Source organism: Candida pseudojiufengensis, assembly GCF_024610245.1.
Source record: "Candida pseudojiufengensis strain CBS 10847 chromosome Unknown scaffold3, whole genome shotgun sequence".
NCBI lineage: Eukaryota > Fungi > Ascomycota > Pichiomycetes > Serinales > Debaryomycetaceae > Lodderomyces > Lodderomyces pseudojiufengensis.
Window position 1 is genome coordinate 723,099 of NW_026261523.1, and position 21,630 is coordinate 744,728.

Genomic DNA, 21,630 nt, shown 5'->3' on the forward strand with positions numbered 1-21,630 from the left:
TGAACTAATATGTTTGTTAGTATTAAAATCAATGTCTGGATTACCAGTATTGTTCATATGTATCAATTTATTCTATAGTAATTATCATCTTGGGGAGTAGGTTAGGGACTAAATTTAAAATGGTTTCAACATGTGTCCCTTCGACTTGAAATCATTTGATAAATGAAAAAAAAAAACATTTTTTTTATGATGTTTTTGATTGTGAACCCGGTCTTATAGCACCGATTAATTTTCGGATACTGAACAAATTATAAAGCTGTAGGATTGTTGTTTGGATTGGTCAAGATGCTGTAAGTAAGTGCGATTTTAACTGAATGACTGAATGACTAGATTGTTTACATTAACGATCTTGAATTAGAAGTCTGTTGATCTCATTGAAGACGAACTTTGTCTATACACAAGACAATCGTAGAGATATCGTGAAACATAAGATTCAGAAACCTAGTTTTCACAGAAATATCTATAACCTAACCCAATCTATATACTGTCCTAGAATTTATACAAATAATGTAAATAAATGCTAAATTAAATTTTTATAATCATCTATCCGCTAGTTTCTTCCATCATTGATCTATAAGGTATATTTGAATAATTATGAATTTTATCCCATTGTTTGATTGTTAAACCATCACTTAATATTACTTCTTCACTTACTAATTCATAATTTCCAAACCAAGGTAAGATTTTAAACATCATAGCCCAATATAAAATACAAATTAAAATACAAATAGTTCCAACCAGTGCATAATTTGGCCAATTTTCCAAACCCTTGGGGTTTGGTGAGCCCGATGAAATAAAAGGTCCAATTATTAAATAAATGCTAATTAAAAATACTGAACTAGTACCTAAAAAGCCAGCTTTTATAGGTGCATGCAAATCAGGATATCTTTTACGAATGATATATATACCAATAGCAATCAATGCTACGGCAATTTGTTGAGGATAACCCTCTAATGATACCATATATGAATAAACGTCCCCTTTAGGAAATCCAACAACAATTAAAGTTGTGATTGAACAACTTAAAATTAAAGTTCTTAAAGGTGCTCCAAATGGCCAATTTGATGCCATGAATTTTGAAAATGGTAAATAACCTTCTCTAAATACTTCTTGATCTACTCTTGATATTGTATAAATAACAACAAAGATATTACCACCGGCACATAATGCAATTGAAAATGTTAAAAAATGACGGCCTAAAGTTTCACCTAATATTTTTTCAAATAAAACAGATCCTACTAAAGTTGATGAATTAACTATTTCTTCATCAGGTATTACTTTCAAATATGCAAAATTTATAATGAAATAAGTAACTGTCATAACTGCCAATGAAACTGGACCTGCAATTTTCAATGTTTTAACTGGATCTTTAATTTCGTTGGAGACAGTATGAACTGAATTCCAACCACTAAATGCAAAACTAGCTTTAATCACAGCACTTGAAAACGAAGCTAAGCTAGCTGAACCTTTCACTGTCCAAAATGTATCCCAAGTTAAATTATTTTCCAACTTAGTGATACTTTGTGGTAAAAGCATAACGTATAATCCTGTCAACATCATTATACCTACTAAAACTAATTTTAATCCACCTAATATATTTTGAACTTTCACTCCATGACTTACACTTACTCCATGAACTAATGCAGCTCCATATAAAAACAACAATCCACTAAGTCTTAATCTAAATGGAGTAACTTCAAAACCTAAAGAATGAACAAAATATTCACCAAATACTAATACATTACTAATAGTAAATCCAAACATAACAGAATATATTGAATAAGCAACAGTTGCTAATAATTTTGGTTTTGTATAAATAAATTCTAAAAATACTTTAGCTCCACCACTTCTTGGAACTAATGATCCCATTTCTAAAAATACATAAAGTCCACCAAATGATGCAATACAAGCTAAAAACCATGCTAAAAAAAATAAAAAAGGAGATTGTCCAACATCAATATATATTCCAGATGTTATACTAAATATTCCACTACCTAAAATTCTACTTATAAATAAAATTATAGTTGAAAATAAACCTAAATGTCTTCCTTGTGGTAAATCTTCTAAATCTGTTAAATGAGAAGATGGATGTTTTAATTTTTCTTGTTTTTGTCGTTCTAAATCTTGAAAATCTTTATTTAGTAGTATTGATTCATTTGATGATGTTGATCCAGCTTTAGCACTTACTGTTACTAGCTCTGGTATTTTAGTATATTCTGATTTATCTATATCCAACATTTCAATAGTATTACTAATGTCTTCAACTATTAGATTAGTTTCTGTATTTGAGTTGGTTGTTGATTCTTGTTCTTGTTCTTCTTCTTTTTGAATATTGTTCATAATACAATATATAAATTTATTTATATAGCAAATATGTTTTCAGATCAATGTATTTTTTTAACTGTGTATATATTTTTTTCCCAATTAGTAATAATTTACATCATCAGCCATAGTTACACAGAAAGAGTCTAAAAGATAAAGAAATGATACAAAATCAGAGAAACGTTTCAAGTCAAAAACAAGAGAAAAATGACAGATAGATATGGTAGCCATTGCTAACAAAAGTTTCTTAAAATTTGCAACAATCTTTAAGATCGCGCGGTTATTATGAACAAATTAATATTGGGTTATTCTTAACGCACGTTGTTGGATATACGAAGATTGAAATGATCAAAAGGTTGTTGTTTGTCAATATATCAATGGTAACTGGCTGATTTTATAACTAAACGACAGAGAATGTACTTCGGGTTATCAATTTTTTATTGGTTGTTTGTCTGTACCAATGCTCAATTTCTTTTAAAACTAAGATACGAGCCAAATTATCTTCCGATCTATGAGTCTTCAACTGAATTTTTCGAACAAAGTGATATAAATATTCCAACACATGAGGTAGATTTGACTAATTTTGGATTAAGATCAAATTATTCATGGCAAGATGTTTTAGAAGAAATTGATTTATCACCAAATCAAAAGTTATTTTTCTTACAAAGGCATGCCGAAGGGTATCATTTGACAGCAAAAAGTCATTTCAATTTTAGTTCAATTGATTGGAGATGTTATTGGAGTTTACAAAAAGGTAAAGATGGAATTGAATGGTATGATGCAGAATTAACTGAAAAAGGTTATAAACAAACTCACAAATTTACAAAAAAGATCAAATCTGTATCTGATTTCCCGATCCCACAAAGATTTTATGTTAGCCCCTTAAGAAGAACTTTACAAACATGGTGGGAAACTTGGAATGATTTGACTGAAAAAACACCGATTATAAAAGAATTTGCTAGAGAAATTTATGGAATTGATAGTGAAAGTGAAAGACATAATAAATCATATATTGAACATCATTTTCCAGAATTTGAATTTGAATCAGGTTTTCTGTTTGACGATGTTCTATGGAGTTCTGAATATAGAGAAAAAACTGAACATTGTCAATATAGAGCTGCTTCTTTATTGCGAGATATATTTGATGAAACGTCTGAAGATGACAAAATTATAAGTATTGTATCTCATTCTGGATTGATATATTGTATTTTGGATGTTGTGCAGCATAGATACTATGGATTAAGTCCTGGTGGTTTAATACCAGTCATTATAGAAATTCAAAATGATAAGAAAATTTATCCATTAGATGACGCATACTCGAATTTCACAAATTGGTGTCCGTATGAGACATCTCTGATTTCAGAAAGAATAGCTATTTCAACTGACAACGTTGATGATTGTGAGGATGCAAGTCAATCCAAAGAGGATAGTTAATATGAGTAGATGGTAATGTTGTCGCGATACTTATTTATTAAATACATGTTTTTGATTACTTTTTACTATGATACAGTTTTTACATACTATAAACAAGTTAAACCTATGAACATGATTATTAAACCCAGTCAACAGGCGTCTTCGTAGCCTGTAATAATTTATCCTCCTCTGATCCAGGTTCAGGATGATGATCATAAACCCAAGAAGCTGTTGCAGGTAACGACATCAAAATACTTTCAACTCTTGATCCAGGAGTTTGTAAACCAAATTGAGTACCTCTATCCAAAACTAAATTAAATTCAACATATCTTCCTCTTCTTATTTGTTGCCAATTTTTTTGCTCTGGAGTGAAAGGTGTATTTTTTCGTTTTTCAATTAATGGGATATAGGAAGGAATGAATGCATCAAAACAACTTTCAACTATATGTAATATTTCATCTGCTGGTTTTGAATCAAAATCATCAAAAAATATTCCACCAACTCCACGAGTTTCTCCTCTATGTTTTATATAAAAGTATTCATCACACCATTTCTTGAATTTGGGATATAATGAAGTATCATATTTATCTAAAGCATCTTTATGTTTCTGATGGAAATTCTTAACATCTTCTTCATACAAATAAGATGGAGTTAAATCAGCACCTCCACCAAACCACCAAGTTTGTACATCACCTGTATCAGGATCAGTGGTTTCAAAATATCTATAATTAGCATGAGTTGTAGGAGCATGTGGATTATGAGGATGAATGACTAATGATAAACCACAAGCAAAAAAATCAATACTTCCATCTTTATCACTACCTTTTAAATTAGAATGATCGGCTTTCATTCTTGCAATTGCTTGTGGAGGTAATTTTCCATGAACTACTGAAATATTAACACCACCTTTTTCAAAAGTAGTACCATTTTGTAAAACCATTGATTGACCTCCACCTCCTTTATCTCCTCTTACCCATGAATCCGTATGAAATCCAACAGTATCAAGATTTGCTATTGCTTGAGTTATTTCTTGTTGCTTTAGGCGAATTAATGCCTCCATACGATCTTTTATTGGTAACGTCGTATCATGAATTTGATCTGGTCCAGCCATTTTCGATAAGTTTAGATATTATTTGGGTAAAGCTTTAAAATGATTGAGAAGAATTTCAATTGGTTGAATAACAAATAGTGCTATAAGTGTAATATCAATGAGCAAAGGGTCAAATTATGTCAAATCATGTCATATTCAGAATCGTTCGTATGACTTTTCATAAAAATCGTCTTTGTGTTAGTATGTCAAACGCTTAATTCCGTAATAGATAGAAGGCTGTAAAAAATAGTGAAATAATAGAGTTCACAATAATAACTATCCCAAATTTATTCTACTAGTTACAATTCATCATGGTAATCAAATGCATCTTCATCGGTATCGTCTGCCTGGAAATTCAATTCATCGAGTGTGTCTTCTTCAAGTACAACTTCCTTTGGATTATCATCAATTCTATCAAGTAATTGATTTACCTCCGCTTCATAATCAACCCATTCAGGTATTAGTCTTTTAGCTGTGTCAATTTTATTTTCAAATGTCAATGGATTATTGCATAAGTCAATCATTTTAGCATCTTTCAAAGTATCATGGGAACACCAAGTTTCACACCACAACCAATCTTGATCTAAACTTTTAATTTTAATTGACCTTTGCAAATTATTTGGTAAATCTTGATCCAAATTACTCAAGGAATTAGCATCGCTAGATAATCTCTGATAATGACTCCTCAAACGATCACCAGCATTCATGGATTTGAATTTTTGTAAATCAACTACAAATAATGCACTAATATGATACTTCAAGTCTTCTTTCAAAACCTCTGACCAATAACCTTCTTTCCAAAATCTAAAGTTTTTAGTATCCTCATTTGTTTCACACATAGGAGTAAATGCATATGGAGCCCTTTCCAAATCCATATCAACCAAAGGAGTTAATTCTGTACGGCATATTTGATCGGCGTCAATGAATATAATTCTATCAAGATCCTGTGGAAACAAAACATCTAAAAATAAAATTTTATACCCCCAAATTTCTCTTTGTCTAGTTGTTTGCTTTCGTAAAAAATTTGGCCATTTATATTTAATTAATTCAATCTCCACGTTATAAAAATCTGACAAAAATGGGATTAATGATCTAAATTGAGACGAAATAAAATTATCTAATATCCAAAACTTTATCAGATTCTTTGGGTTATGTTTCCTCACTGAAGCAATCATTATGCTCGCAAGTTTTTCATATTGTTGACCACCTGCAATTGTGAATATATTAATATCAGCATATTTTGCCTTTTGATTTGCAGCATGAGATGGTTCCTCACTAGTGACTCGAGCATTTAGGGTGAGCCTATTCAACGAAAAAATTGGTATCGTTGCATCTTCTAATTTCGCTGTGTTTGATTCAAACCTGTTTGTCGAAGCTGATAATAAAGCGTGATCAGAAACTGTTCTCAATGAATATATACCCGGTTTTGCCCTCAATTGAAAATAATTTAGTGCAGACATCACTCTGGTATCACCTGAGTAATTATCATTTGAAAGTTTAAGTTGTAGATTCAGTGGTGTTTTTCCAGATTTTATATCTCTCGCATATCCCTCCACAATTAAATCGGATAATTCGTATGAAATTAATGTTTCTCCTCCTTTCCAATAAAAGTCACTCAAATCTAATTGTTTTGTACTATATTTCTCACTCACAACCCAATTGTTAGGCTCATTTACCTTTAATGAATACCGCAGGGTGGGTAAGTGATCGAACTTGATTTTATATGTTTGATTCCATTTCCCATTTGTGTCAAAAATTGGGGTTGAGTCTGGATACTGTCCACGATAAAATCTTTTGGGAATCTCTTCCTGATTGTATTCAGTTTTAGGTTGTAGTAAGATCCTGATGTTTATAAATGAGTAGTCTTTTATGGAGTTAACAATATTGATCAATTTTTGTGAGCGTTCCAATAATGGGTCAATGATAAGTAATACATCTATCGGATTTGATGAATTGTGTTTTTTTATATCAATCAGATTTGAAAAATCGAGTGATTCAAAATCGTATCTATTTACATCAGCCAAATATAATTTCTCATCGGTGTAAAATGATTTTGTGATAACACTAGTCAATAAGTCAAACCAATCCAATATGTCTAAACCTGACCTTATACTGTAATATTCAGCTAAATTTTTATCAAATTCATCCGGATAGGTATCAACAATGTTTTTAATTAAAGTTAGCCGTTCATTAATTTCATAATTAAAAAGTTGATCTATTTCTTTCAAATTCAAGATTGATGGCTCTAGCCTCACATATCTTGAGTTCACCAAAAGGAATGAATGATGTGCGGGTAATTGATTCTTTTCTAATATTTGAACCACCGAATCTTTCTTCAGTATAGATAAAGTTGGCTCTTTTAGACTGCTAATAATTTTATCAATATCGGTGTTTGTTAATGTGTTTAGTTTAAAAAGTCTCTCCAATTTTTCGAAATGATGAGTGTTACCAGTATTCAACACTCTGATCAGTGCCGGGTGTTTTTTAATAAATTCCAAAAGATTAATTAACTGTTCAAAGTTGTTTTCATCAGAAAAATTAGATACTAACCAAAATTGAGCCAGAGATTCCAAAGACTTATCAATTTTTTTGAATGCTATAGTCATATTCATTAAATTCTGGTTTACTGATTTATAAATGATGTCAGCTGGATCTAATGGAACAACTTGTAAATTGCGCTCGCTCTTCGCATTTTTGTAAAGTATTGTGTCTTTCAACTTGCCTTCAACAGGGCCCAATCTCAAATAAGTTTTTATTAAAGAAATATCTTGTGCGATTTGATTACTCATTGATAATTGCCAGTTTGATGAGGAAAGATCATGAATGACACCATTGACAATAACTGATGGTCGATCGATTGAGAATTTATCCGCAACTTCTTTTAATCTTGAAGCTTCTATTTTAGTGGAAGCATCGATCTTATTCAACAATTCTTCAGTCTCATCTGGAGTTTTTGTTTCCATATACTTGTAAATCAAAGCCAAAGCTTCTTTTGTATCCAGCAATGCTGCTACGTTGTATAACCTGTTTGCAATTTCAAAATCTAAAGGATCATCACCTATGAGTGGTAAAATCCCAACTTGTTGTGGAATACCCGTATCCAATATCAACTTTGAAAAAGTGAAAAAAGCTTTCAATTGTTGTTTATCTCCTAAATTAATAGCAAATATTAAATCATGCACATTCTCTCTTAATGGTGGAATTTGGTTTGACTTTAACTTGTGTGAATCAGCTCCTAAATATAAATTTTGACGATCGGTTGAATAAGTTTGATAGTTTTCATTCAATTCAATATCATTTGCAAATAATACACCTCCTTTGTGAAATGAATTTTTTTTGAATTCCTCTGCATAAACTTTGAATCTGTTATCATTATTACCCATTATTGTATTCCCATTTCTGAACTGATTCTGTTTTACTGCCGATAGTAACGCAAACTTTGAAATTAAAATCTTTGACTGCACAGTATCGAACCCCAATTTGACTAAACGCTTAATAGTTTTTAACTCTTCACGAACTTTATTATTAAGTTCAAATATGTCTAACTCTAAAAGGTTTATCGGTGATCCATTTATATATATCCCAATTGAGTCTTCTGATAAACCTACTTGCTCATTGCTGATCACTTTAGATTTGACTCTATGAAAATTGAATTGGTCAGAAAGATTATTTATATATGGTGCAAATTTGGGTAAATCATTAACTATTGTTTTCAAGAAGTCATATTTAGTGATTTTGATACTTCCAGAAAATAGGAATGCAACTAATTTAAGCCCTAGATCATTGAATTTATCTCCAATAGTATATAGATCGGTTGATTCCCGTATGGATTGAAACTCTTGGCGCAAGTTTACATTCTGAATCAACTTATTTTTGGTCGTCGAATTTTTCAATGTCATATCCACTGCATAACCAGATAAGGAGTCATGAATTTTGCTGCCAGAAGGTATATATCTCCAAACAAACCTTATCTTACCACTATCAGCCTCTTGTATTAGTAGTCTCAAAAATTCTCTTGTTTGGTCCGCTGTTGGGTCACCATATAATATCAAAATTGGTGCATTTGAGTTATTTCCAATGATTCTGTCAAAGGGACTAATGGTATCAGTGGTTTTATCAGTTTGCAAAGCAAATAAATCATTGACGGAACAATAAACTTTATTATTGTATGAAACCCAACTTGGAATCAAGCCATTCTTTGTTTCGACTTTATCACCAAACGAATCCTTTGAACATATTTTATTCAAACCAAGCCTACTTAATGTGGTTTCGTAATGTTCGTAATGAGATACAATCCTTGGGTTATATACTTTATTCACTAAGTTGAAATTTATAAAATCCTTTGATGAAGCATCTAGACCAAGATTGTTGATGACTGCTTTATATACATCTTCATCCAGTGAAAAATCTAACTCTATATCATCTTGTTGAAATAGTAAATGTATGGTGGGAAGATACAATGATTCATCATAACCTGATACACTTTCAATTATACTTGCAATGAAATCTATTTTTCTCCATGGGGCCACTACATCAATTGACAACAGGCTGTCACTTATGTGTCCTAAGGCAATTGAAAGAATTAAACAAACAGATAGTAGTATTCTTGAATTTGAATGCCATAGTAGCATGATTCAATGTTAATTTTTTGGCGGTGTTTTAATTTCCAAGTAACAATACCTATAGAAAAAATCATTAATTTTTGCAACCTTTTTGTAGATGCAGAATTTTAAAACGTTAAATTCATCAATATTCATTAACCATTACTCATTATGTACTAGACTATACACTGCTCTAAGTCGGATCATCAATCTATGACAATAATTTCTTGCCTATCTCGAGTTTTTGAATCAACTACCTCCAATATTTCAATATCCTCCTCATCTATACCTCTCAGCAGCTCTCTCAGATTTCCCTCTAATTTCTCGTTGTCATCGCTATAGGTTTGATCCTTGTCTCTTATTTCTAATATTTCTAATTCGTCATCATCTGGAATTTCAGAGCTTTCTTTAAATTCCAGTCCACATCTCTTCGAATCTTCCAATCTTCTCATTGCTGCTTCCAATCTTGCTTGACGTGCATCTAGTGGTGGTTTTGTTACTTTAGAATCCAGTCCTAATGCTCTACTTTCATTTTTAAAATTGACCTTGTTAAATTGTGCTAATCTTCTAGCTCTAACATCAACTATTCCTGCTCTCAACATTCCAAATCCTAATTTATTTTCTTCACATCTATATCCTGAATTTCCAGATGATCCATATCGTATTTTATCATATTTATCTTCGAGCTCTTTCAAAAAGTCATAAAATTTCTTGTCATGAGCACCATGAAAATTGTGAGTCAATTCATGTAAAAAAGTACCAATGATGTCACACATTGGTAGAAATTCATTCTCATTATGATGATATCGTAGTCTTAATAATATTTTTTGACCTTTGTTTACGTTCAAACCCAACAAATTAGCTTTTTTTGGAAACATTTCACTTAGTATCCCAACTTTGAAGTTGTATTCATGAATTATTGGTGCCACTGCCTTTACCGCGTCATGTAATAACTGATTCGCGTAATCTCGTGTTTCATATCTCATTAATGAACCTATTTTTGAAACATTAGCAACTGGAGATGGTCTATTCGGTTTTTTTATGGGGAATCTACCCCTTCCCTTCTGGACCATTGGGTTCTTCAAGGATTGAACTGAGTAGTTAAAGTAGAATTAACATTAGGTAATAAATTCAACTCTAAACTTTTTTTATTTTTCGATTCTGTGTTTTCAAAACGAGAATAAGTATTAGTCTAGTATAATAAATAAATTGTAAAACTCTATAAGCATTACATTAACCATGCGTTGTTCTATATAATTCATCTAAAAAATTAATCATAAAACTCCCTGGAGTTGTGGTAGATTCGGAAGCATATTTTCCGGCCTCATTATAAAGCTGAACGGCATGAAGTGTTGCCTGATAAATATCACCTGTCCCTTTACCTGATTCGGCTGCTTCAACTGCAATGAAAGATGCAATTGTACTACCTAAAGAGCATCCAGTACCAGTAATACTACCCATTAAAGGACTTCCACCAGGGACAATGTCATGTCTTCCATCTCGTGATATTATGTAATTTTTTGGTCCTGTAATTACTACCACAGATAAGAAATCATTAGCTATTTCCCTTCCATATCTCAATAGCTTATCCTCTTCAATTTTTGCAATTGAATCAACTCCCCTCATATAACTCTTTTTTCGCTCGTTGATATTATCATCAATTACAATTGAATCAAGTTCCCTCATATATCTCTTTTCTAGCTCGTCGATATTATCATCAATTTTTGCAATTGAATCAACTCCCCTCATGTAACTCTTTTCTTCCTTGTCGATACATGAGGAAGTCAACTTCCATATACTCATTATTTCACCAACATTTCCTTTGATGACTGAAACATGACCATGATTCAATAGTTTTCTACAAGCTTCAAATCTAGCCTTTGATGCACCACATGCCACGGGATCGAAAACAATCGGTTTACCTGCATCACTGTACACTTGAATAGCTGTTTTGAATACTTTCATTAATTCTTCATTTGGAGTTCCAAGATTAACAACTAATGAAATAACAGGAATATTGGTGACAAACTCTTTGAACTCTTGAGGTAATTCTGACATCACTGGTGAAGCACCTATGGCCAAGGTTACATTGGCACTAAAGTTTTTTACAACGTTGTTTGTGATATGATGCACCAAAGGTTGCTGTCTTACCAAACGCCTGATACTTTCCATTGATATATCTTCCTGAAATCTAACCACAGTTTGCAGCCATAACGGTTCAGTCCTTAATTGCTTGCATAATTCAGCGGTGGATTTACCAGCATTTTCACTAGCCATAATACAAGAAACAACCGCGACACCATCGATACACTTATCCTTTATACTACATAAAGTATTAACTCTTGCCGCATTAGATTGATTTATACCTCCAATTGCAACAGATTGAATCCTCTTCTTTGATTTTTTAAGTTCATACAACATTTTTCGAATACCTATTGGTCCAACTCCTTCTGGATTTGTAACATCTTTTTTAGTGTTGGTGGCAAAAACAGTACCTAGACCAACATAATCAGCTAAACCTTGTTCTACGACTTCTTTTACTTCATCACAAGTTGAGCATGTAACACCTAAAATCTTATTCAGTCCAATTAGTTTTCTTACTATTGAAGCTGGCATATCATCTTGACCTACATGAACACCCTCGGCATCAATTGCCAAAGCTACGTCAATTCTATCATTGATGATTAATGGTATCCCTTTTCTCTTGGTTAATTCATGAACTTCTTTTGCTCTTTTTATGAAATCTCGAGTGGACAAGGTTTTTTCACGTAATTGGACAATTGTAACTCCATTTTCGATAGCTCCTTTAACCTGATTCAAAAAAGTGGATGACTCTGGAATCATGCTAGAATCCGTCACCAAGTAAACTGAATAATCCACCATGTTTGTGCTTTAAGACTGGCTTATCAACTTGAAAAGCACACAATCTTGCAAAATGATATCAAGATACAGTTTGTTTTAGTGACTCGAAAAAAAATAGTATGCGCTTAGAAGGGATTGGTGCTAAAAATCTCTTACTTTTACTAACTATAAAGACTACTATTAAACTATAGTTGCAACAAGTATATGAATGCTACGACACTCTTCAATTATGTTAGCCTAGTTGTAGGAATACACTGAAAGACTTTATCTCTTACCGAATAGAATGATACAATCAGTAACCAAGGCTACAATACTGTTTATGCAGAACCTTATAGCCTCCTAAATACAATGCAATTGTTCAATTTTTCGGTGTCAGTACTTGTAGATTTTGGGGAAAACAAAATCGATATAAATTTTCCAAATTAACGATCGACGTGCTTTGATGGTCTTATGAATTGATTTATAAGATTCTTAACTTTATTGTGTGACGTAACAACGACTTTGCCTTTTTTTCAGGATACTACTTTCAACCTATTACCATCCCTAGTTGCATAGTTATAGTGCTCACTCATCTATTACAACTTCTTCTTCCTGATCCTCATTCAATCCACTAATGTCTCTTAGAAAAACATCAATATCTTTGACTTTAGACCTTCCCACCTTATCAATCAATCGCCTAGTGCTTTTTATACTGAACTCTTCACACTTTTTTATAGTTCCACTAACGTGAATACAACTTAACGTGACATCAAGGCCATCAATATTATTGATCATGCACATAGCTCCAATTATTGTTTCAAATTGTGATCTACCACATCGAATTATCCCTGTTGACGTTTTATTAGAAAAGTATTTAACCGTCATCAACATCCCAGCTGAACCCGATCCTATATCTCCATAATTTTCCTGTAGTGACTTTCTTATTGCATGAAGAATCGTTTTGTAGTTGATATTTGATGGAGATGATTTGTGTAATGTTAGAAGTACATTTTGCTCAGATGTAACATAATCTTCTATCTCTTCTCTAGATGTGTTCTTTTGAATCGGTGGATATAGTATTTCGAATAAAATGTATCTGTGTTTTACTCTGACCATATTGTTCGGTAATTATCAAAACACTTTAAGCATAAATTTGATTAGAAAAATTTGTGCGAAATTCTCAACCATATAATTTTAATAAATAAGGTATTATTAGCTGCAATGCTAACAGCTTTGTTTAAAAAAATCTAAAATCTTAGTACTGCCGCTCCAGATGGAATGAATTCAGTTCAAAAGATTAGAAAATGGTAGAGATTTCATGATTATAAAAAAATCAAATTGGCAAGCACCCGTTAATCTGATTTGGATACCACCGGCAGACCTTCTTTCTCGTTTTAGTCCACTTCAACCTGTGTTCCATGAAGCGGTTCAAGACTTCATGATTTGACTGTTATTGGTTAATAATTGTATTCGTTGAAATATTTGATTGAAAATTTTGAGGTATTGATTTTTAAGCTATGTAGGCGCTATAAGGAGAGTTTTAGATGCATCTTTTAAATTTTCTGGATGCTGTTGTAGTTCGAAACAAAGTTAGAGATAAGCGCTAAATCATCGTAGCAGATGTGAGAGTGTATGTCGCGTGCATTATAAACTTTTATTGATATCTTCAAATGACTAGATACTCTTCGATAATTTCTTTAGCTAATTGGTTGTTACCATTAATAGTATAAATCAATTGCAAATTATAAGCAGCTTCCCATTTTAAGTCATATACATCTTCATCTTGTTCTTCAATATCATTTTTCAGTATTTCCAAAACCTTATTATAAAATTCAACTGCTAATGAAGTCAACCCAAGCATATGGAATAATCTCCCAAAATTATATTCAACTTCTTGTCTTTCATATGGACTTGAATTATTTTGCAATCTATTGTCTCTGTATTCTAGAAATATACTTAACCCTTGAAGTAATTGAATATTTCTATTCGTACTTAATCTTTGCATGGATCTATGCACATGTGCTAACCCTAGTAAAAGGCAAAGCATTGGGTCTTTGTTGAAATATTTGTACGCCCTATTGATATAAAATACCACTGAAGAATAACTTTTATTTCCTCCAAGTAATGTAGCATATATATATATTATATCAAGATGAGCTGGTCCAAGATCAACATTAGTTAAATCAGCAGTTATATTCGACCTTCCGCTAATTTCTTCTTTTTTATAGCAATAATCATAAGATTTTAATTGACGAAGGAAAAATTTTTGATGATTATAATGAGCATTTTCTCCAAATGCTGATAAAGAACAACAAGCTAAAAAAAATTGACACATAAAAGGTGAAAATTGATTATTCAATAAAAATACTCTTACTTGTTGAAATGCCATATCAAATGATTTAGGTTGTGAATAAACAAACATAAACTTTAACAATCTTAAAATAGATTCTTTGGCTTTATCATGAGCAAAAATGTTTGCGGCCAACCCAATGTTAATAATATCAATAGCATAAGCTGAATTACTTTCATATATTGATAGAACTAATGCAAATTGAGCAAAGATATCAAACCATTGGTCATAGGTTATTCCTCTGTATTCTGTTTTATTGACTAAAATTTGTTTGCTATATGGTTGTTCTTCATTTATACCTTCCAACAAATTATAAGCTCTAGCTAATTTGTCATCAAGATTCATTTGAGTATTCGAACGATATCTTAAAATTCCTTTAAATTTTTTCGACTTATCTTTGGGGAAAAAACTTTTCACATTTGTAAACATTTCAATCAATTGTGAAGCCAATTGAATCCAAGCTGATATTGCAACTCTATCGCCCTCGTTGATAGCTTCTTGTAATCTTTCCATACGACGGTATTTCTCTAATACTTTGGAAGTTGCATTGGCTTCCATTTCTAACTTTTCTTGTTCAGTGTATCTTTTTCTAGTTGTTTTTCGAACTTTATTTTTGATAATGGACAAACCTTTTTGTTCTTCTAATTCTATCTCGTCTCCAACTGAATCATCCCTCGATGTGTCTCTTTTCACTTCTTTAATTAAAGCTTTTGCTTGGGCGTCATCACCTAAATGATACAATGTTTCAGCTAATGCTAATTTATAATCAACATTTTTTCGATCATAATTCAATAATTGAGAAAAAGCATGTTCAGCTCCTTCATAATCTCCAACTTCAAAATAACATTTACCAAGATAGCTGACTAAATCGGTTTCAACCATTCCTGGAGCAGCCAGAGCTTTCTCCAAAAAGGTCACAGCTTCTTCATAATAACCAAATTCAGATAAATTTTTACCAGCTTCATAGAATAAATCTGCAATTTCTTCTTGATCTCCAATCAATAAATAATTAAGATGTCCCAATGCTTCATCTTTTTGATCTAATCCTAATCTCAACAAACCTAACTTGAATCTAATATCAATGGGTAACTCATAAGGTTTAGAATTAAATGCTTCTTCTTCAGCAGGTTTTAGTTTCAATTTATTTTTAAATCTCTTTTCAGCATCAAATTCATCATCAGCATCTTCATCCCAATACGAGTTTTCATTCATCCTACCTTGAATCCATCTAGCAGCTAATTTCAATACATTAATACCGAGTTTGAATGAACGATGTTGCATATGCAATTCCAACAAAATATTTAATTCGGGCCAGCCGAAATCCGGATATATTTCATCAGATGTTGGATCAGGTTGAATGTTACTATCCAAAATTCTCATGTATAAATTAATCGCATCATTCAATCTCTTTTGATCAACATAAACACTTGCTAAATATTTAATAATATTAGAATTTTTAGGCCATAATTGACGAAGTCTTTGAAACCCATCTAATGATTTACCATAAGATTTTTTTTCTTTATACAATAAGGCTCTTTCTAAAATATATTTTGCACTTTTGTTTGTATCAGGGGTAATAGCCCTTGTATAACAATATATTGCTTGATCGATATGTTCTAATTCTACTGATAATTCTGCAACTTGACCCCAAAATTCAGTATCCCATGGATGTAAATTTGCTGCCAATAACCAAGAACTACAACATTCATTTAATTTACCCATAGTTTTGTATATTTCACCTAATGACTTGTAAGCACTAAAATTTCTAGGATCCCCCTTAATAACTTCTTTATACAACTGTTGTGCTACTTGTAAATCATTTCTAACAAATGCTTCATTAGCCATCGATAAATTCATTCTTACTTCTGGATCTAATTCTCTATTCGTTTCTCTAGCCATTCTCTTTTTAAAATATGATTTATTAGATTTTGATAATTTCTCTCTTCTATTCCGTACTTTAAAATTACTTGCACCTTTTAAAGCATCTTTAAAGTCATAATCATCATCGTAATCATCTTCTCCTGATAATTGCAAAAAATCATCATCGTCATCATCAAAATCTCCATCTGATTGTTCAAAATAATAATTTCCATCTCCATCATCATCTATATCCATATCATCTTCCTCGACCCCAAATTTGGCCATATCCAATTCATTTAATGCTTTATCCAATTTATCTTCTTCATCATCATTATCTTGTTCCATTTGGTCTGCTAATAATGTGGTAACATCATTATTTCGATCGACTAGATCTGGATCTATTATATCAACATTTGAGGTTCCATTTCCATTGGTTTTCCGTAGGTTGCCTTCATTTGACATTCTGGAGTTTAATGGTGGTGTTAAAGCATATGTTATAAGTAGATATTATAAATATCATAATATTAACTCTTTTGTTTTTGTTTCAAACTTTACCCGTTGCAAATTTGGTAGCTTTGTTTTCTGAAACCAGGTTTTGAAAGAAATCTTGAACAGCTTTTACAATTGAACTATCTTTACCGTCAGAGCTCCTTTGAAGTCATAGGAAAATAGGGTGATTCTGTATTTTGGACAATGTAGTCTCAAATTTGTTTCTCTGAAGTAATTTCTTGATGACTGCAATTTCTACGATATTGGTTAACTAAAGCACATTCACATTCGCCTATAGTTCTTAAAGTTGGGATTCTACAAGCTGTGTATGCCAGCTCTTATTTGATAGGCTTGAGGTAACAATAACAGCTTTTGCTCGACTGCAACTGATTTCAAGTTTCGAGTTCATTACTTTTATTAACCTAAGCAAAGTATCACAAAATTAACAAATTAAAGAGTGTGCGAGAATCCTTTATTTTAACTATTGTACTGCATCTACTAAAATAGTAATAAACTACTTAGATTTTGTTTACATTAAAACTACTCATATTTATTCATATTTATTACTTCCTTATTCTTTATCAGAACAAGATCTAATATTAATACAACTCATCGATTCCACTCAATTCATAACGTTAGATCTAAATCTACCATTGCTAGCCTTTTAATTCAATCCAATCAATTCCGGAATTTACTGACACGAAGTTATCTATCAAAAATCACTTAAATCTTTTCCAATAATTTCAAGTATAAAATTATAAAGTCTTGGTATAAATAATGTCTGATCTTAGAAAAATTGCATTATCAAATACTAATCTTAAAAGTATGAATAATTCTCCACCTAATTCAGGTACATCAACTCCATTAAAAGGAAAAATGGAAAAAACAGATTCAGTTTTAAATTTAACAAAACCAGAACTATTTGGTTTATATAAAAATGATTCATATGTTGATTTAAATAAAGATTTTAATGAGACTTCTGAATCAGATATAAATATTTTATTAAAAGCTCAAAGTAATGATTCCACTTTAACTCCAATTACTTCAAATACAAATGAATCAACTTATAATATACCATTACCTGCAAAATTAGTGATTTTATCAAGTTCAGCATATATTTATAATGAAATTATAAAACATATTAATTATAATCATTTTAATGAAAATCAATTAGTTAATTTTCCATTAACTATAACTCATGTATTTCTTTATGCATTTGTTTCAAAATTTAAAATTGGTAATTATATAAATATAAATGGTGATATTTTAAAAGTTTTTGATAATATTTTTGCATTAACTTTACAAGGTTTATTAATGGCTTCATTACATCCAATATTTGATAGAATTTTACCTAATTTTTTTACAAGAAGATTATTATCATCAAATCCAAATAATCAATCACCTTCATCATCAGTGAATCAATCAAATTTTTTTAATGATTTAATTAGATCATGTATTACCTTTTTAGGTATAAGTTATGCAATTAGAAAAATTGAATGGAGTAGTTTTTTACAAGTTTCAATTATATGGTCGTTAATTAATCCAGGTTTATGGTTATTATTGGATGGAACAATTTCAGGATTTTTATCTTCATTATTAGTTTCAACTTTAGCTTGTGTTAGTATATATACACAAAATTATCAATTTATAAATCAATATTCAAAAACTTCAGATGATATTATTGCTTTATGGTTATGGATTGGATCATTTTTCTTTTGTGGGATCATTATATTTGGTAAAATTGGTAGAGGAATATTCGGTCCAAACTAAGATATTTATTTAGATATATACCTGTTTAATAAATTATTTTAAATTTCTTTACAACGGTTCTAGATTGAACTTAGCATTGAATCTACAATTCTAATATCTAACCGTGTTGTTCTGAAAATTTCGCGACAAATGTAACTGACACAAAAAGCTGTATTTAGATTATCAAGATCATGATTACAAGTTGCATCAATCTAACAACTTACAATTAACACTCATGACTATATACGCATTCAACATATTTGATCGACATTGTCATTGCATATACAATAGAGAATTTACACAGTTATCACAGCCGCTGCTGCTGCAACAAAATCCTTCATCCTCATCAATTTCAATACCATCCAGTTCAACTTCAAATAAATCTGGAATAAATAAAAATAATTATGGTGATAACTCCAAGCTATTATTTGGAATAATATATTCATTAAATCAAATATCATCAAAGTTAGTATCTTCCTCGGAAAACCCGTCAGAATCAACAAATGAATTAAAAACTTTCACAATAGGACAATTCAAGATTCATTTTTGGGAATCATTAACAAAATTTAAATTTATATTAACAACAGATATAAATGTAACAAATCTATCGAATGAATTATGGTATATTTATTCGACTTTGTTTTTAAAATATGTAGTAGATAATCCTTTACTGCCAATAGAATTTAAAGTTATTGAACATGATGAAGAAGATACAAAATCAACAAAAAATTTAAGTGTTGAAGAGATGAAAGAAAATGAAGCATATGGTATGATTCAAAATTGGAAATTTATTGAAGAAACTGACATATATTTAAAATCTTTACCAATATTTGTTTAATGATCTAAATAGAGACTTTTTAGAGTAAAGAGTCATAAAAGAATAAATTTGCATGCAAATAAAATTAATTTGATAAATCGATCTCTATAGATTACTTAAGTTTCACACAAAATTTCTTCCCTAAAGTAGCTCTGACTACCACCGGTTATAACGACTTGATCACGTATTCAAGACACTCGATGAAGCATTGAAGGCATATTTTGTATGAACATATTGTTGTGTACCTGAAAAAACCATAAATCTATGTATTAATATTAATTATTGAGGTACGGAATAATAACCTTATCAGTAAAAACATCCTTACCTCAATATTTAAATAATTATGGAACTAGCCGTAAAAAAGCTTCAAAATTCTAATTTTGTGTAGCAAAAGTTTTTTGACAGTTTTTGTAAATAGAATATATAAAATCACATCTGAATCACCACGATGATAGAATTCAATATATTTTAATAGAACGAAGATTGTTTGATGATTTATCGATAAAAACGTGAGAGAAAAGGAGAGTAATGAGGATGTTAAAATTTGACGAAAGACCGAAAATATTTAATTCAAAATTTCATGAAATAATAGTTGTAATATTAGTATGTCTTGCACAATTCCTTACACAAGCAGGTATAACAATGTGTTTAAGTACAATGAATATTATTTTGAAAGATTTTGAAAATTCAAATACATCATCAGCTTATACTACTTGGTTTATGGGTGGGTATGCATTAACTGTGGGGAGTTTTATATTAGTCAGTGGTAGAATTGCAGATTTATATGGTTTCAAAAAAATATTTAATATTGGATGGATTTGGATTATTGTTTGGTCAATTATTTCAGGTTTTTCTTTTTATACTAATTCAATAATATTCTTTATTATATGTAGAGCTTTTCAAGGTATTGGATTTGCTTTAATATTACCTACTGGTTTAGGTATATTAGGTCATATTTATTCAAATGGAGAAAGAAAAAATTTTGTATTTGGATGTGTTGGTGCAAACGGACCTACTGGAGCTTGTGTTGGAGCATTGATGGCAGGAGTGGTTGCTCAAACTTGGTGGTGGCCATGGATATTTTGGTTATTAGCTATATTTAGCTTCATCTTGTTAATACTTTCGATTGTATATATACCTCATTTTGAAGGTGACACTACTGGAAATAGGTTACAAAAATTAAATATACCTGGTTGTATCATTGGTCTTGCTGGATTAATATTGATGAATTTTGTTTGGACACAAGGACCTGTAGTTGGTTGGAATAAAGCTTATATTATTGTTTTATTAGTGGTATCAGTATTATTAATTGCAGCTTTTTTTGTTTATGAGTTGAAATTTACAGAATTTCCATTATTACCAAAATCTATTTTCAATATTAAAATTGGACTTGTTTTAGCTTGTATGTCATTTGGTTGGGGATCATTTGGAGCTTGGCAATTTTATTATTGGAATATCATTTTAAATTTAAGAAATTATACTCCAATTGAAGGTGGATTAACTTATATTACATTCTTAGTATTGGGTTGTATAGCTTCATTATTGGCATCATTTATTATTTCACATACAAAACCATCATTTATAATTTCATTTTCAACTATTTGTTTCATGGTTGGCTGTATAATGTTGTCTGTAACTCCTATTGAACAATCATTCTTTAGGCTCACTTTTGGTATGCAATTTATTCTAGCTTGGGCAATGGACCTCAGCTTTCCTACTTGTTGCTTGATTTTACTGGACCTTATGAAAAATAATCAAGGAATGGCAGGTTCATTAGTATCTACAGTTGTAAATTATTCAGTTAGTTTATTCCTTGGTATGTCAACTTGTGTTGAAATAGAAACCTACAAACATAATCAAGATCAATTATCAAGCTATAGAGCTGGGCTTTATTTTGCAACTGGTATAGCTGGTTTAGGTGTGATTTGTTCATTTATTTTCATATTTGTACAAAGAAAAGACGCAAATGGTACAAATGCATTTATAGAAATTGAGAATGTCGATGACAGCTCAATTGAAAAAAAAGATATAGAGAACATGTAATATAATTAATGCTTAAAATCATCTATTTGGCTCTTCAATTATATTTTTTGTAGAA

The 21,630-nt window shown here is 30.8% G+C and overlaps 11 protein-coding genes across 11 annotated transcripts; 4 read left to right on the plus strand and 7 right to left on the minus strand. All coding sequences in view use genetic code 12, as the record gives it.

Moving 5' to 3' along the window:
- Nucleotides 1–543: 543 nt before the first annotated feature.
- KGF55_000762 (uncharacterized protein) lies at nucleotides 544–2,340 on the minus strand (the record flags this gene model as incomplete). Its single annotated transcript, XM_051761067.1, has 1 exon — nucleotides 544–2,340. The coding sequence occupies one exon, from the start codon at nucleotides 2,338–2,340 to the stop codon at nucleotides 544–546; it is 1,797 nt and encodes a 598-aa protein (XP_051616707.1).
- A 396-nt stretch (nucleotides 2,341–2,736) lies between these two features.
- Nucleotides 2,737–3,756, plus strand: KGF55_000763 (phosphoglycerate mutase family protein; the record flags this gene model as incomplete). The annotated part of the gene is made up of 1 exon (XM_051761068.1): nucleotides 2,737–3,756. The coding sequence occupies one exon, from the start codon at nucleotides 2,737–2,739 to the stop codon at nucleotides 3,754–3,756; it is 1,020 nt and encodes a 339-aa protein (XP_051616708.1).
- Nucleotides 3,757–3,874: 118 nt separating this feature from the next.
- HEM13 (coproporphyrinogen oxidase) lies at nucleotides 3,875–4,846 on the minus strand (the record flags this gene model as incomplete). Its single annotated transcript, XM_051761069.1, has 1 exon — nucleotides 3,875–4,846. The coding sequence occupies one exon, from the start codon at nucleotides 4,844–4,846 to the stop codon at nucleotides 3,875–3,877; it is 972 nt and encodes a 323-aa protein (XP_051616709.1).
- A 278-nt stretch (nucleotides 4,847–5,124) lies between these two features.
- On the minus strand, nucleotides 5,125–9,456 carry KRE5 (Kre5p; the record flags this gene model as incomplete). Its single annotated transcript, XM_051761070.1, has 1 exon — nucleotides 5,125–9,456. The coding sequence occupies one exon, from the start codon at nucleotides 9,454–9,456 to the stop codon at nucleotides 5,125–5,127; it is 4,332 nt and encodes a 1,443-aa protein (XP_051616710.1).
- A 176-nt stretch (nucleotides 9,457–9,632) lies between these two features.
- Nucleotides 9,633–10,499, minus strand: KGF55_000766 (metalloendopeptidase; the record flags this gene model as incomplete). Its single annotated transcript, XM_051761071.1, has 1 exon — nucleotides 9,633–10,499. The coding sequence occupies one exon, from the start codon at nucleotides 10,497–10,499 to the stop codon at nucleotides 9,633–9,635; it is 867 nt and encodes a 288-aa protein (XP_051616711.1).
- Nucleotides 10,500–10,659: 160 nt separating this feature from the next.
- THI6 (bifunctional hydroxyethylthiazole kinase/thiamine-phosphate diphosphorylase) lies at nucleotides 10,660–12,309 on the minus strand (the record flags this gene model as incomplete). Its single annotated transcript, XM_051761073.1, has 1 exon — nucleotides 10,660–12,309. One exon carries the CDS (start codon nucleotides 12,307–12,309, stop codon nucleotides 10,660–10,662), a length of 1,650 nt encoding a protein of 549 aa, XP_051616712.1.
- Nucleotides 12,310–12,852: 543 nt separating this feature from the next.
- Nucleotides 12,853–13,383, minus strand: KGF55_000768 (RNA-binding protein; the record flags this gene model as incomplete). The annotated part of the gene is made up of 1 exon (XM_051761074.1): nucleotides 12,853–13,383. One exon carries the CDS (start codon nucleotides 13,381–13,383, stop codon nucleotides 12,853–12,855), a length of 531 nt encoding a protein of 176 aa, XP_051616713.1.
- Nucleotides 13,384–13,933: 550 nt separating this feature from the next.
- On the minus strand, nucleotides 13,934–16,939 carry TFC4 (transcription factor TFIIIC subunit; the record flags this gene model as incomplete). The annotated part of the gene is made up of 1 exon (XM_051761075.1): nucleotides 13,934–16,939. One exon carries the CDS (start codon nucleotides 16,937–16,939, stop codon nucleotides 13,934–13,936), a length of 3,006 nt encoding a protein of 1,001 aa, XP_051616714.1.
- An 804-nt stretch (nucleotides 16,940–17,743) lies between these two features.
- On the plus strand, nucleotides 17,744–18,736 carry KGF55_000770 (uncharacterized protein; the record flags this gene model as incomplete). The annotated part of the gene is made up of 1 exon (XM_051761076.1): nucleotides 17,744–18,736. The coding sequence occupies one exon, from the start codon at nucleotides 17,744–17,746 to the stop codon at nucleotides 18,734–18,736; it is 993 nt and encodes a 330-aa protein (XP_051616715.1).
- Nucleotides 18,737–18,950: 214 nt separating this feature from the next.
- Nucleotides 18,951–19,553, plus strand: KGF55_000771 (TRAPP subunit; the record flags this gene model as incomplete). Its single annotated transcript, XM_051761077.1, has 1 exon — nucleotides 18,951–19,553. One exon carries the CDS (start codon nucleotides 18,951–18,953, stop codon nucleotides 19,551–19,553), a length of 603 nt encoding a protein of 200 aa, XP_051616716.1.
- A 621-nt stretch (nucleotides 19,554–20,174) lies between these two features.
- On the plus strand, nucleotides 20,175–21,575 carry KGF55_000772 (uncharacterized protein; the record flags this gene model as incomplete). Its single annotated transcript, XM_051761078.1, has 1 exon — nucleotides 20,175–21,575. The coding sequence occupies one exon, from the start codon at nucleotides 20,175–20,177 to the stop codon at nucleotides 21,573–21,575; it is 1,401 nt and encodes a 466-aa protein (XP_051616717.1).
- Between the last annotated feature and the right edge of the window lie 55 nt (nucleotides 21,576–21,630).